This window comes from Centroberyx gerrardi, chromosome 12, assembly GCF_048128805.1.
Source record: "Centroberyx gerrardi isolate f3 chromosome 12, fCenGer3.hap1.cur.20231027, whole genome shotgun sequence".
NCBI lineage: Eukaryota > Metazoa > Chordata > Actinopteri > Beryciformes > Berycidae > Centroberyx > Centroberyx gerrardi.
The window spans coordinates 6,512,618-6,527,600 of record NC_136008.1 but is presented as its reverse complement, the minus strand read 5'-3'; the positions used below and the strand labels follow the sequence as shown (position 1 = coordinate 6,527,600).

Sequence of the window (14,983 nt, the reverse complement as noted above, 5' to 3'; positions counted from 1 at the left end):
CCATTTCCTTCATTGGTCAGAAAGGACTTTCTTTCAGAGTAAACACAGCATCAGCATCAGCAGCGTTTGTGGATCATCGCATATGCTGTCAAAGTCTTTGTGTGCCTGTTGTGGTACTGATGTATAACAAGGGATTATCCCACTGCTCATGGAATGAGATTCTCAATAAATAAATGATACCTTGTCACTTAATTTCTTGGTTTTACAATTCAGCTTGCAGAAACAGGGGGATGCTGCTGGCACTCTTTCGCGTTCAGCGAACTGCAACCATGATCTATTTTCCTCTTTTAACACACTTCTGTGATATATTAGACTCTCCTGTTTAGCACAACTAATACACAATGCTTCCTGTGGTTGGGTCGGATCATGTTCTCACTTCAAAGCGCTCCGAGGCTAGTTTGGAAATGAACTGAATGGTTTCAGTTCCATTGTGTGAGAGCATTTGCTGTGTACTCATATGCCCAAACAAACCGAACTGAGGGGGAAACCACAAAAACGTCCTCAAACTGTCTTCTGACCGCAACTCAGAGCAGAGGGACACATGCACCGTGCCATGCCCTCGAAGAGAAACCAACCCACAACAGCACACACACAGAAACACACGCACACATGCATACATACTGTACATATGCACACAAGCATACAAACATGAACACACACATGCCCATACTGTATAGACACACACACACGCAAACGTTGCAGAGTTCTAATTCTGCATCTCGTCAACTTTTGTCTCAGAGAAACGCTAGCGCATCGTTTCCCTTCCCGAAATTTCTTTTCACAGCAAAGTAATACCTTATTGGAATTTCATATTCCCTGGATATCTGTCTCTCTCTCTCTCTCTCTCTCTTTCTCTCCCTCCATTGGCTTTGCCCAAATTTAGAAACCAGTGAGGGCTGACTGTCATGCATATGAATAGCTCAATGTCTCACAACCCGGGCTACAAATCCTCATTGTGGGTCTGGAGATAGCTTAAGCTATACGAGTAACAAAGGCAAACTCCCCGTCAACACCATTACTGTCACTTCTACAGTAAACAAACTCTACCCCCCACCCTGTCCTCCACCTCCAGGGAGGTTGTGTGCACTTAATGTAGGTGTGTGCGTGTGCTTATGCGTATGTGTACATGTGTGCATGCCTGTGTGTGTACTGATAAGTGTGTTTGTCTTTGCAGGCAGTGCCACGCTGTGTATGAATCTTTAATGCCTGTCTTATGACACCGGGGCCGGCGTGCAGCTTAGGATCTGTAAATTCAATATCGCTATAATATCCGACCCGGTGGCTCCGCCGAGGTCTCCGCTCACCGCAAACTCACCGCCGCACCTCCCGCGCCTCCCGCGCCTCCCGCGCCTCCCGCCTAGCCACGCCACGATATTAGATACGACTTATGCTGTCTGAGCCGTCTACCACACACACACACACACACACACAGGCGAGCACACACGCACAATGCTTATGCATACAATGCCTCCTAATGCGTTCTCGTCCAGCTTCACCATGGAAACCCATCTTTGAAAGGAGCATGGGGAGGCCGTGTGTTTTTGTGTGTGTGCGTGTGTGTATGTGTATGTGTGTGTGTGCATCCCCCTGGACCATGCCAGGCAGTCGACTACCAGACACAATAGGAAGGTGGCACAGTATTTAGGAAAAGGGCAGAGGAGCAGGAGGACCGCAGGAATATGAACAGTGATGTCATGACAACACAAAAGGTGGTAACACTATAAACTCCAGACCAGCCATCAACATCAAAAACGATTATGTTTTCAGAATAGCGTTGATTTGCCATATTTTCTTGAAAAGACCTAATTTTCGTGTACTGTACATCAATGTCAGGCTTATTACTAATTATAGTACTTATAATGACCAGTTATGTCGTCCACCATCAATTTGACAGAGGTTCCTCCCTGACCACAGCTACATAAAGACTGTTATACTGAAAGTCTGTAAAACCTCCATTTTCTTTGCAAATGTTATTTATTCATTTAGTTGTTCAGTATTTTTTGGGAAATTGATTCTTCATTTAATTGCAGCTGGGGGTGGGTCGCCCCGACCTTAAAGAGCTGCAAACCCTAAAAGAATTTAATTAGTCTGGGTGTCAATGGAGAGTTTGTCCCATGATGACCTAAATTCTGTTTCAAAGGCTTTTCTACCTCTGACAAGAATACAATTCTGGGGGAAACGCTTAATACTTGTAATTTTTTGGCATAAAAATGGAAAAATGTAAACATATTAAATATTGGCACAAAATATTGGCATTTCAAATACAAAAATGTTCATATCGGCCTTCAAAAACTCATGTTGGTCGAACTCAGTCCTCACATATCTGGTGTTAAATGTTTGTAATAATGAGTTTCATTGTTAACAACTCCAGCCAAGCTCACACCTGCATGGACAATTAATTTCAATCAATGACCAAATCACAGGCTTCGCATAACAATGGCACAGTCTTTTTTTGGTGAGGTCTGGTTTACATTTAGTTGTTATGTTGACTCCAGTGAAGACTCGTGGAGTAGCACAACACACCAGGTGCTGATAGAGGCCTTCCTGGATGAATTTTGGGTTGGACGCTTGATGACAAGTCTGTCAATGTTTGATATTTTTTTTGCACGATTACATTTAAAGTTGTTGTCAAAGATCCCTTGCTTTGTATAATCCTTTTCAGATTAGCTCCGTGCAATTAACGCATTACAACTGGATTTCAACTGCTTAAAGCTTTCCAGTCAGGCAGGTTTGCAGCATTTTTAAGCCGTGAGTCGCCAGTTCAAGCCAGTGAACCAGCTGTGAGAATCTGTGCAGGGAGGTTGTTCAGTGGCCAACAGTAGAAGGTTGTAGTTGTACTAGCCAACTCCCAGGTATAAGGTATAATATGTGAATGTGGAGCAGGCAATTGCTGAAAAAGAGCATGTATGCACAGCAAAACATTCTCTGGATAAAGGAAAAAAAATTAAAAATCAATAATACAAAATAGGGCACAAACAGATCAGTTTTAACAGAATAAAGCACAATTACACTCATTACTGCACACGTATCTGTCAGTACATGACAGACTGAAGCGCGCTGGGTGCTGCGCGACTCAAAACAAGGCTGTAACTGTCACTGCCATCTCCAATCCAGCTGAGTGCCTCTGCCTCTGTCACTCCACGTCCTTTCGTGCGCTGTTTTGCTGTCGAGTGCGTCCTTGATGTTTACGAGGTTGAGATGGTCTCTTGCGTCGAAAAGAGCGCCTCATCACGAATTCAGAAACGCATCTCAAAGAGGTTGCTAAATATGGAGACAGCGGCGATGGACACCGATTCTAAGGCTCGGGAGCCGCATGGCTGTTTGATGTAATTAGCTACTAACAACAAACGGGGTGCCGCTTTGATATCGCACCGCCAGCTGCTCCCTGGGGACCAAATTCCACAAAGCACAACATTCACCTATGTAAAGTTGTCTGTTTTTTAAAGTGGTTGGGCTACAGTCGTGAGCTGAATTCAATCCTGTGAGCTGCAAGTTACTGTGAAAGTAGAGAGAGCTTCTTTCAAAACAGTCTGTGGTTGTTGTCTGTGGTCTGCACCTGCTTTCTTATCCAATGATTTCAGTCTTCAAGAGGAGCAGATCTTAGCAGCACATGAACAGTGCAAAATATATTAGAGTAACCTAACAGTCAGAAAAAATGGAATCATAATAATACACTTCATTACTCCATTCCCGGGACATAAAATATGCAAGGAGGCACTAATTTGTTATCAGGTTAATTATCTGTGTTTCAGACTTGCTGAGGCATACACTTTCTCAGATTAATGAATTATGACTCTTATTTACTCTGCCTGGCTTATTGCACCACTGTCAGAATTAAGCACAGTGCCTCTGGGTTGTGATGGAGGAGGAAAACCCAAACAGGAAATAGTTTAAAAAGGGGGGGATGCCAAATAGAACAACTGCATGAACTCCAGCTTCTAAGCTTCATTATTCTGATTCTCAACATGACAGAAGTTTAGCCATTTCTATGTGTGTTTGCAGCACAAAACAAATTTGGAAGAGTGCACTGCTCTCTGACTCAAGACTCAAGACTTCTGACTGAAGAGGGTGGGAAGGGAATCATATGCAAATGTTATACGAATGTGAAAGGTCCAACCATGTGTCGGTGGTAAACTGATGCCAGCCGGCGCAAAATTGAGACGTTGTGTATTGTTTGTTAAATTCACCACACTTTCTTTTAGCCGCGTTTCCATGGGTCTTCTCTGGACATGAGCTGGGTGTATAGGTCGCTTCATTCAATATGCCCTTCATTAGCTGAGCCAAATATTGTATAAATAAACACATTCTTCCATTACTGATTATATCATTGATGACATAAGTATTACATGAACAGACACCTTAGGAAAGTAGGTGTAAGGGTTGAATCAGCATCAATGAATACAAAATGTACTAGTTGTTATGAAGCTCTTGTTAAGAATGTGTTATAAGTTATAAGTTACCTAGAAGCCTTATTGTAGTCTGAGCTTTTAGCATTGAACCTGATCAGAGTGTCGTACCTGGAACTGCAAAGGTACACTTCTGGAGAATCAATCAATCAATCAATCAATCAATCAATCAATCAATCAATCAATCAATCAGTCAATCAATCAGTCAGTCAGTCAGTCAGTCAGTGAGTCAATGTGTCAGTCAGTACGTTAATTAATCAATCAATCAATCAACCAATCAACCAACCAACCAACCAACCAACCAACCAGTCAGTCAGTAAATCAGTCAGTCAGTCAGTCAGTTAATCAATCAATCAATCAGTCAATCAATCAAGAAAGGTCAATGTTGTCATATTTAAAGGAATATAATGCACTTATATCTCACATAAGAAACCTCTCATTCTCATGTTTTGATAGCATGTGAGACCGAAGTGACCTAAAAACACTGAGCCTGGATATCAAAGTGCAGCGAGTTTCATTCCACAGGAAACTATTTCACACCGTATCTTTTTTCTGGGAAACCTCTGTGTTCAGTAATAACAACTAGTCATGCCGGCTTACCGTTCTCACCGCCCAGGTGGAAGTATCCATCGACCAGTGAGGCTCCGTTGTTGAAGTGCTGGGTCATGTGATCCAGCCAGTTGGCCTCCACCCCTTTCACCCCCTCGTCTCGGTTCTGAACGCGCAGCGGCACCTTGACGGTGTAGTACTTCACCTGGCCCTCCCGCGCCGCCGGGTGGTTGAACAACGCGAGCAGCTCCACTCCTGTCGAGACACAAACAGAAAACGATGCCCCGCCATTGATTTAACAACATAAGAGTTGTGGCTGTGGAGACACGACAGAAAACAATACCTCGCCATTGATTTAACACCGTAGGGGTTGTGGCAATACAGATGTAGCCTCTGTAGAAGTCCCTCGTTTTACTGCATGCTTGTTGAACTACTGCTGTACTTTGGCCACATTCCAGAGTCATTTGGCTCCATCCGTGAGAGGGCTTTCTCTCTTTTCAGCTGCCAGAAGTTACAGGGAATGGCCTGGTAGTCAGTTGGTTGAGAGACACTGGAGGTTTGGGTTTATACTATTTTGGTTCCATTGTATAACAGAACTAACTGCAGTATTAAGGTAGGATAGATGCAGGATAAATGTACGAATTACAATTTATTTCAATGGTTACCAATGCAAAACACTATTTACAAGGTTTGGGGGCAAAACACATTTGTGTTACTTTTCAACACTAACTATACATTCACACTGCAAGCAACATGATCAATAATTCACCATAAGTCCATTCATTTCCTATAGAGCTGAGCGACCAGGGAAACTCGGCCGATGTGTAGACGCTCAACAAGGTTCTTTGCCAAGAAAAGTTGGCCATTGCTGAACATTTTGCGTTCATCAGCCGTCAACATCTATTCAGATTTGTGCGCTTCCTTGTTTCCTCACAGCTGTGATATCATATCATGAACAATAGCCTGGCAAGTGCAAAATGGAGGAGAAATTGATTATTGTTTGAATGAATTGCTGTATGAAAAAGACAACACAAGATGTGTGTTGTCTCAAACTAGACGCACAGATACGCTGAAAAGCCTTTTCGAGGAAGTTTGCTCTTTCAGTGAATCAGAAGCCATTTGACCATATTCATGCGAGATGTTATCCTCATATTCCTTTTACTGTAATGTGCTCCAGAAGTGATGTAACACTGTTGATGCCAAACATAAAAGGAACCATTTTATTGTAACCGAGTTGATTCATACTGTAACCTTGAATAATGCATTAAAAGCTCTCCAGCTAGCTCTTGTTTACATCAAGCAGAAATATACATAATGCAGTGGGCCTCAGGGGGAGAAACAAGCTTGGAAATATGCCCGCAGTATGTCACTGGCACTTACTCATATCATACTAAATCACTGCGGAAAGAACTTTATTTATTGTGATGTGATGTGAGTGAAAGATTTGCCTTCCTTGGCGTGGAAAAAAAACACGAAATGTGAAATGTGAAATGTGAAATGTGAAATGTGAATGGAGTTCGATTTGGGCAGCAGCAACAGCGGCGGCAGCAATTCAAATCAAGCCTGGTAACATTTTCCTCCGTCTTTAGAATGCAAATGTCGGACTGTCATTCCCAAGTGAACCAGATGGATGGGCAGAATGTGCCGCGCTGCCACCCACCCGTCCACCCACACACACACACACACACACACACACACACACACACACACACACGTGCAGACAGCAGACAACAGACAGTTTGAGGTGGGGGGGAGTCGGAGGGGGGGGTTGGGGGTGGGAGGGGGGTAGTTGAGGCGGGGGGGGTCACGGCTCAGTCGCTTTAGTTTCTCCGTTAGTCCGTCCGTCCGGCAGACACCCAGGAAGAATGAATCATTTATAACCATTTCTTTTCTGGCATGTCTGCCTGATGTGACAGCTGGCCACCAAATTCCCTAAATCTTGTCATTTGTCACTCTTGAGGAAAGTAGAATCACAGTAGAATATTCACTCCCCCCCCCCCGCCCCCGCCTCCCTTCCCCTCTATGTTACCCACGTTACAAAGAGGACAATATGGCAAACAAATCCTTGACAAGACAACGCAGAAATAACTTTCCATTCAACATGTCACCGGCTGCCAAAGCAACATATTTCCTCACTGTGAATCATTTAGACATTTCAGCGATTCAGATTAGATTAAATTGGGTTAAAGTTGGTGTGCAGGAGCCGGATAAGATGATGCAGGACTTCAGGCTCCGTACCTCAGCGCTCTGTCCCATGAATCCTCTCTGTACCTCTGTGAGCTTAAGGCAGGTCATGGGGATTGCATTTGAAAAATAACATCATCTCCACTAACCGAATCATAAATGTGGGAATGCTTTGGGTTACAGCTCCCATTCTCCGCAATCACGCCGTAATTAGATGAGTAACAAAATTCTGCCAAATTCGACACAGTTGATTCTGATAGAACGATTACACACACTGGTCAGATTGTTGCCATTTGTGACAGCTTCAGATAAACAACAGCCGACAGGAAGAAAAACGGTGTCTGCTCCCCGTCTTTCTCACAATATTAGTCGTTTCTGAATAACAGCTCTCAATTTTCCATACATTGTATTTCATTATGGTCTAATTGCACCATGATTATAGGAGCGAGGCAGCTGTAATTTAGGGGAGGGGAGCTAGTTCTTTAACCCTTTTTTAGCCAGAGAGATTTTAGCATCTATACCCGTTTTCAGCAACACACTGAATGTGACTCACTTCACATTCATTCAGGAGATATAGCCTCAGCCTTCTACTGTTTTCTGCTGGCCGCTGAGCGGTTGGGGACCAAGTGTCTTGCCTGAGGGCACCTTGAGGATACTTGTCGAGGAAGGGAGAGTGTCTCGTCACTTCCCCCACCCAGAGTTTCCCAGCCTGGATTCAAACCACGGACTCGCCAGTCACATGCTCAAACTAGATATTAAGCATGAGCTATGAATATATTACAATTTCAGTGTGAAGACCGGTGACAACTGCAGCAGAGTTGATTGACTTTTTATTGTCAGGGCCACAAGGTTAAAGGGGCATTAAGTAACCTATGACCTTTATTGGCCTCTATTGGCTACCAGTAGGAATTGCAGCGACACTGATAAAACTTAACCCCTCCTAAGTCTCTTGCCTAGCCCCAGCTCCTGTCCCCTTGTGCTACGGTGGCCTGTAATTGACGCAAACAATAAAATCACATTTTCACAACAGAAACAAGTAGGCTAGCGAATTAGAGCAGAGATTCAACAGAAACGTCTAGTGAAGAGATAATAATGTCTTGGATGGGGAGTTTCTGTAGTAGTACAGATCGGAAAGTAAGTTTTGAAAGCAAGAAATCTCAGCACCTGGCGAAGAAATCGTTGAGTCATTGGTATTGATCAACAACCTTATCAACCCCCCGCAGATAAATTATGGTAATTTTTTGCTATGGGGTCGTAAAAACCTTACTTACTTAGTGCCCCATTAAACAAATATTTATAGCTTTAACTTCAGTAGCCTCGTGTCTAACACATGCATGTGCACACACACACACACACACACACACACAGAAATGCACATACCAAAGAGTATTCATCACCCAATATTAAGTCCTTTGAACCTAATCGCATGAATTCACTGGACCATCAGACGACAGATAAGCCTTTCAGAATACACTCTGTGCAGCTAAGCAGCATCTTGTTGTCGCCGGCGGAGGCGGCTAACAAGCAAATGAGCGCATGAGTGTCGTTAGGATGTTGAAAGCACGTTGCCTCAAAGCCTGTCCAAGTGACGAGGTCGGCAGCAATAACCCCGCCGCAATCTTAACAGCGCGGCTTTCCAACGTGACATGTCATCATTTCATCGTCCGCTCCCATAATCCGAGCCGCCGGACACTGATCCGGTCAGCGGTAAGATAACACTGATCTCAGGATACATCTGAGCGGCTGAACTGTCTCCCTGTGCAGCCTGATTAAGATGCTGAAGATTTCAGACTCATATGCGTCAAGAGTACACCTTTGATAAGGCTATGATTCTCTCATTTTTTTCCTCTTTACCTCAGTGTGTGTGTGTGTGTGCGTGTGTTGGTGGTTTTGGTCATTCGATCATAACAGCAAACTCATACCCACTGCGTTTTTAGCATCACATGAGCAGATATCTTTATTTTTTTAAAGGTCCCATATTCTACACTTTCCAGTGTTTTATTTTATGTCTTGAGGTCCATTTAAAAAAAAAAAATTGTGTGGTGTCATGTACCAAAAACACTCTCAATCCATTTTTACACGTTCATTTTCCAGCATCTCTCTGAGCCTTACCAAGAACAGGCTGTTTCTGTCGCTGTGTCTTTAAGGCTCATTAATATTAACGACCCCTCTGTTCTGATTGGCTAACCGTTTCAAGAGTGAAATGTGAGACGCCGCGGCCCGGCGGCTACAGGTAGGGAAAACTCTCTGGTAAATAAACAATGGCGACCGCTCAACTGCTTTGAAAAAAACACTTTGTTAGTCTATTATTTCTTACAAAAATGCTAATGAGCGAACCTTTGTGACGCCACAAAGTTACGGAAGTCCAAACGGCTCGTTTAGAGGCTCGCTTTTCTAATATGGATTGTGTGGATTTAGTTGGCGACCGTGCGTTTTGATACTTTCACCATGTTTAGATAGACCATCCAACTCCTTTATCATCACAGAGGCAAGGGAAATCCCTTTTTTACATGATATGGGACCTTTAAGTGTTTTTTAAGAGTTTCATGACATCTCCTGCACATCTTCCCATATATACACACTTTTGCGGCTGTAATTGTATGTGTAGAAAGAAAAAAAGAGGATGTGGTCATATTATAATACACAGCATTGGGGCCGCTACCCTACCTTACCCCAGCTATCACTATCATGTTACTTTGCCCATTTGTTTTCCCAGCTCTTTGCTCCGTCCAAGCATTTGAATCTTCACACTTATCGGGCTCAGTTTCTATCCAAAGCTTTCAATCTGCGGGTGGTGTTTCCCTTTTTCGACCCGTAAGCCTCAGACTTGCGCCAGCTTCTCCGCCGACACTCGCGCGGCGTTCACCTCGAGCTCGGGAGGATTACGGCGGACAAGCCAGCAGTGGCTGAGACTCCCGGGCCTCCTCAGCAGACGGGGCATTAGCAGAGAGGGACATGGGAGCTTGGCACACTCGCCTGCAGAACGGTTGGCTGCTACACCGGCGGTGCTGGTGTTGGTGCGGAGATTCAGGGGGGGGATGAAGGTTGGGGGGTGGGGTGGTATGTGAAGCTGAGGGAGGTAGAGGATGAGGCAGCGGGGGGATTATCTCACTGCAAAACGCACTGTAGGGAGGCCCAGATGGACCAGTGGGCTGTGGTCTGTTGTGATGCCAAGTGTGTGTTACCGCACACACACATGCACATATATAAGCACATACACACGCATACCACACAGACACATATATATATAAATACACCCACACACATATCACACACACACGCACACTAACACAAACACAGAGGTACACGCACACCAAAGGGTACATTCATTATGCATCGCCTAATATCAAGAGATTTGAACCTAATCGCATTGCATGGCATACTGTACACACTGACATACACACTGACACACACACACGCACACACACACACATTAACACCCACACTGGGAGGTATGTCCAATGCACAGTTCACACATTCTACCAACACATATCACAAATAGGTTTTTTTCCAAATGTGGAGGACAGCATGTGCAAGGGGAGGGGGGGGAGGGGGGCGTGGGGGAGGTTGGGGGGGGCGGCGTGTCTCCATCTGTTAATCTGAAATGCTCATATAAAGCCGAAACTATAAATGCCCATGCTAATTTCAACTACATTCAAACAGAAAATGGGACTATCATGAATAACTGATAGAGGTGTAGCCACTAGCGCTGTACTTCTGGGTAGACAGAAAATGAGCCGTGAAATGTGCGGCTTCCGAAAAACCCGACAAAACTGTTGTGGTGAATTTCACAGACTCGCTGCTTCACCGACTAAGCACGAGTGTGAATTCGTATGCACCACGGCTATAAGAAGATTCCCTTTGTGTACGGGATAGAGAGGATTATATCCCAAGGCAGCATATTGTTGTGTAACATTGAGGCAGTGGTTGTAAAATGACACCTCCGCAGTTGCCAAGTGTTTCAAGAGGAATCTACGGTGTCACGCCATTCTTTAGTTAAATAGCTGAAAGGTACGGCTTTAAATAAAATCAAAGCACGAAGTTAGACAGCGAAGTAGCCTAAAGATTAGAAGTTGATAGGTTGAATCTCTGTACCAATCCGTCTCAAGAAGGTAAATGCTGTCCTCTACCTCAGTAACTGCTCCAGTGGAGCTGGCAACAGTAGACTGTAGTTGCAGCTCTAAGATGTAAGATGTGAATGTATATGATGATGAAGCAGGGCGTTACTGACAAAGAGAATAAAGGTCTGATAAAGGTTAAAACAAGAACATTTGACCCCACAAATGATGCAACCAACCAGTGACAAGATGCATCATCTCTCCAAGTTTCATCAAAATTGAAACTTTCAGTTTTGGTCTGTAGCAGTTATGCTACAAAGTTTAACCTTTAATTATAAAGCCCTAATTAGGCCAATCTGTGTAATTTGTACGGCCAGCTGGATATCAGTGTAATTATTATTAACACCAGAACACGGTGCTAAAATGCGTCATCCCTCCAAGTTTTGTCAAAATCGGACCAGATCACATTTGAGTTAAAAATTTTAAATTTCGATTACAGCGCCCCCATTAAGCCAATCAGTGTAATTTTATAAACGCTGAAACAGTGCGAAGATGCATCATTCCTCCAAGTTTCATCAAAATCAGACAATATATCCAGTGGTGTCCTTGACTAATTTAAAGTTGGGACCAGTTCAAAATTCTTCACAGTTCTTCAAAATTCATTCTCTTTTTTTAGTCTCATTTTAATTTCTAATTCAGTTTTCATTTTTGGTCTCAATTTTGGTTTATGATGATAACCTTGGAAACCACTCACCGTTGCCTCTCCGGGGGCGGTATCTCTGCCTCTCCTTCGCCTCCGTGCCGTTGGCTTTGTTGTTATTGTGAGTCAGCGAGTCCTCCTCCGTCAGCTCCTCGCTGCGCTCCAGATCTCCTTCTGAAATTGGCGACGCAGCCGGCGAAGGCGAAGGCCCGTCCTGGCCGCCCTCCACCCCGCTCCCTGCGTGGTTCCCAATGTTCTCCCTTGGCTTCTCCTCCTCGGCCGGCGCTCCTTCCCCGGCTTCCCGTGGGGTTTCTAGGCCCTCGGTCCCCTCCGTGTCCGCCGCGTCGTCCCGAGCCCCCGGTTCTCCGTGGTTCCTGGGGCTCGAGGGGTTCGAGGGGCTGCAGCTGCCCAGGGAGCCGAGCACGGAGCTGGGGCTGGAGTGGAGGGAGAGGGAGGGCGTCTCTGGTTCTCTGATCCTGGTGCATGGCGCCCCGTAGGGTTCCTGAACAAAACCCACGAACATCACCCCCTGGTCGGCAGCGTCCTGGATCTGCTGTTGGGAGCAGGGACAAGCAGCGAGATTTCAGGCTAGAATATTGATAGTGATAAAAAACTGCTTTGAAGCGTGTATCCCTTGATTTTGCTGGTAATTAGGGATGGGACGATATATATCGAAATTCAATATATCGCAATACAAAAATGTGACAATACGTATCGTGGGGCAGAAAAATGAATCGCAATGTTAGCTACATTTTACTCTGCTGTAGTAATCACAAATGAGACAGCTTACCCATCACAATTTCACAAGCTCTCCATTGAAATTACATTATTTGCATTTTGCAATGACATTTTTCAAATGTTTACATTCTAGCAAGCCAATGCCATTGCTAGAAAGATTTGTGGCTTTGTGGTCAGACTTTGTTGTCATTTAACTTTTATTTACTGAATCGTATCGTATCGTGAGATAAGCATATCGTCCCATCCCTACTTGTAATGTTGGTGATCTTGGAAGCGAAGCTACTGTTGCACTCATTGTCAGTTGAACCCTGGCTAAGAGCATCAGCAAAATATCTAAAATATAAATGTAAAATGCTAAATATGAGGAGCCTATGAGGTAGAACTTATAAGACAAGTTATTGCCCAAGAGAAAGTTAGAACTCAAGCTCAAACCGAACTTTTGGAGTTAGCTGGAGACCAATTATCTTGATATGGAATTGTTTTTCCCACAACACTTTTCATGGAGTCCAGTGCATCTGTTGGATAGTTTCTTTTTTTCTTCTCCTCCCATTTCTCCCCGTTCCTTCCCGGCAGCCTCTCCAATCACACAGCAGTTGATTAGATTGGAGCGGCCACAGCCCTAGTCAGGCCCGGGCCGCATCCCAAATCAAGCGCTCCCTTTTTTCTCTGTTTTATTGTCATCTGGCATTTCATGTCAATATTGGGATTTTGCCACGGAGCGAGATTGAAACGTTAACTGTCAGAGAATGTTAATGATGCCATTCTCCATTACGCCGTCCCCCCTCACAAGAGCCAAGCCGGAGGCAGCGCCCGTCACTATCTCCAGCCACGGAGAGGGAAGAGAATAAAAATCAAATCAAATCGCAGGTTATTCAGTATGAAATTAAATTGGAAAACAGTCACATTGTTTCCAGCCGTATTGTTTAATATCCATGAACGCTTTCTGGGTGCTTCCACATCATATTCCCCCTACCAATATGTTGAAATGGAATTGCTGAGATAAAAGGGAGCAACTGTTGTATCTCATTTAATGGTAATGCTGGCAGTCAGTGAGAGAGATGGATGAATTTTGACTGTCTAATGTTGGTGCAGATGATAGTGTGGGTGGATTCTGATAGTGGGCTATAATGGTTGAATTCGTTTTTATTGTTATTATTATTACCATTTTATTTAACCCTTATTTGACCAAGTCCCATTGAGATTGAATTCCTTTTTCGAGAGAGATCTAGCATCAACATATACAAACATAAATGTTGCAAGCCACAAATAACAAAGTACATGAGTACTTATAAAACTAGATAAAATCCTGAAATAGGCAAGTGCAAAGGCAAAGCTACTGCCACATTTGGCTCTATCCCCAAAAGGAATTGGTAGGAATTCATTGGACTGTTCTCTTTTCAGCTGAAGTTACAAGAAATGGTTTAATAATTAGCTGGTTGAGAGACACGGAGTTGTGTGTTCAATATACTCATTTGGATCTACTGTACACCATTGTCTGCAGTATTAATGCAGGATAGATGCAGGATAAAAACATGCATACTCAGAAAGCAGCAGCCTTCTAAATGATTGAATCTAAATGAACCGTCATGTCACACTGTCTCTAAAGAAACCATCTCAGGTCAAGGAAATAAGGTTTTCGGGTCAAAAAACATCATCATCACATCATTTCTATTTATTAAAAAAAAACGATGGCGAGCGCAAACTTGATGAAAAATATTCAGGAACCGGCGCCCCTTCCCCACCACCAGAATATCAACAGCCTGCAGTGAAAACCCATTTCAATTTTGACTTGAGAGCACATTTTCTATTTCCCCGTAAGTTATTAAAGTGGCAACAGGAGGAGGAGAGTGTCTGAAGGTCAAGATGAAAACCCCGGAGAGAGAGATAGAGCAAGACAGAGAGAGAGAGAGAGAGAGAGAGAGAGAGAGAGAGAGGGAAATACAGAAAGAGAGAGAGACAGAGACTGAGACACTGAGTCAGAGAAAAGACAGAAAAAGGTAGAGAGAAAAAAGATTGAAAGACAGAGAGCAGTACAGAGAGAGAGAGAGAGAGAGAAAGAGAGAGAGAGAGCGAGCCTGAAGCGAACGGACTTCTCCTCTCGCTCCTCCACTGCTCATCCATGTCCACTTCCCTTTTAATAGATTTCTAGCTTGGCCTCCTCCTCCACCAGGCCTGTAACAGCTCAGTAGATTAAAATGATAACCAACAGTAATGAGGTCCTACAGGACCGCGGTTGCATGACTAATAGAGGGGCAAAACGTACAGAAAGGTTCGGGAGCGAGCCTTCAAAGGCCGACGTAAGGCTCGGTAACGTATAGATTAAGAATCCTGTAATCGCCCCACTGGAA

At 44.1% G+C, this 14,983-nt stretch overlaps 1 protein-coding gene across 1 annotated transcript in view; it reads right to left on the bottom strand.

Annotated features, from left to right (window-relative positions):
• rftn1b (raftlin, lipid raft linker 1b) overlaps window positions 1–14,983 on the bottom strand; it is an 82,638-nt gene that overhangs the window by 22,807 nt on the left and 44,848 nt on the right. Inside the window, exons 5-6 of the mRNA XM_078287259.1 lie at window positions 11,952–12,450; window positions 5,007–5,210 (exon numbers count right to left, since the gene is read on the bottom strand). Coding sequence (XP_078143385.1) covers window positions 5,007–5,210; window positions 11,952–12,450 — 703 coding nt within the window. The remainder of the gene's footprint in view (window positions 1–5,006; window positions 5,211–11,951; window positions 12,451–14,983) is intronic.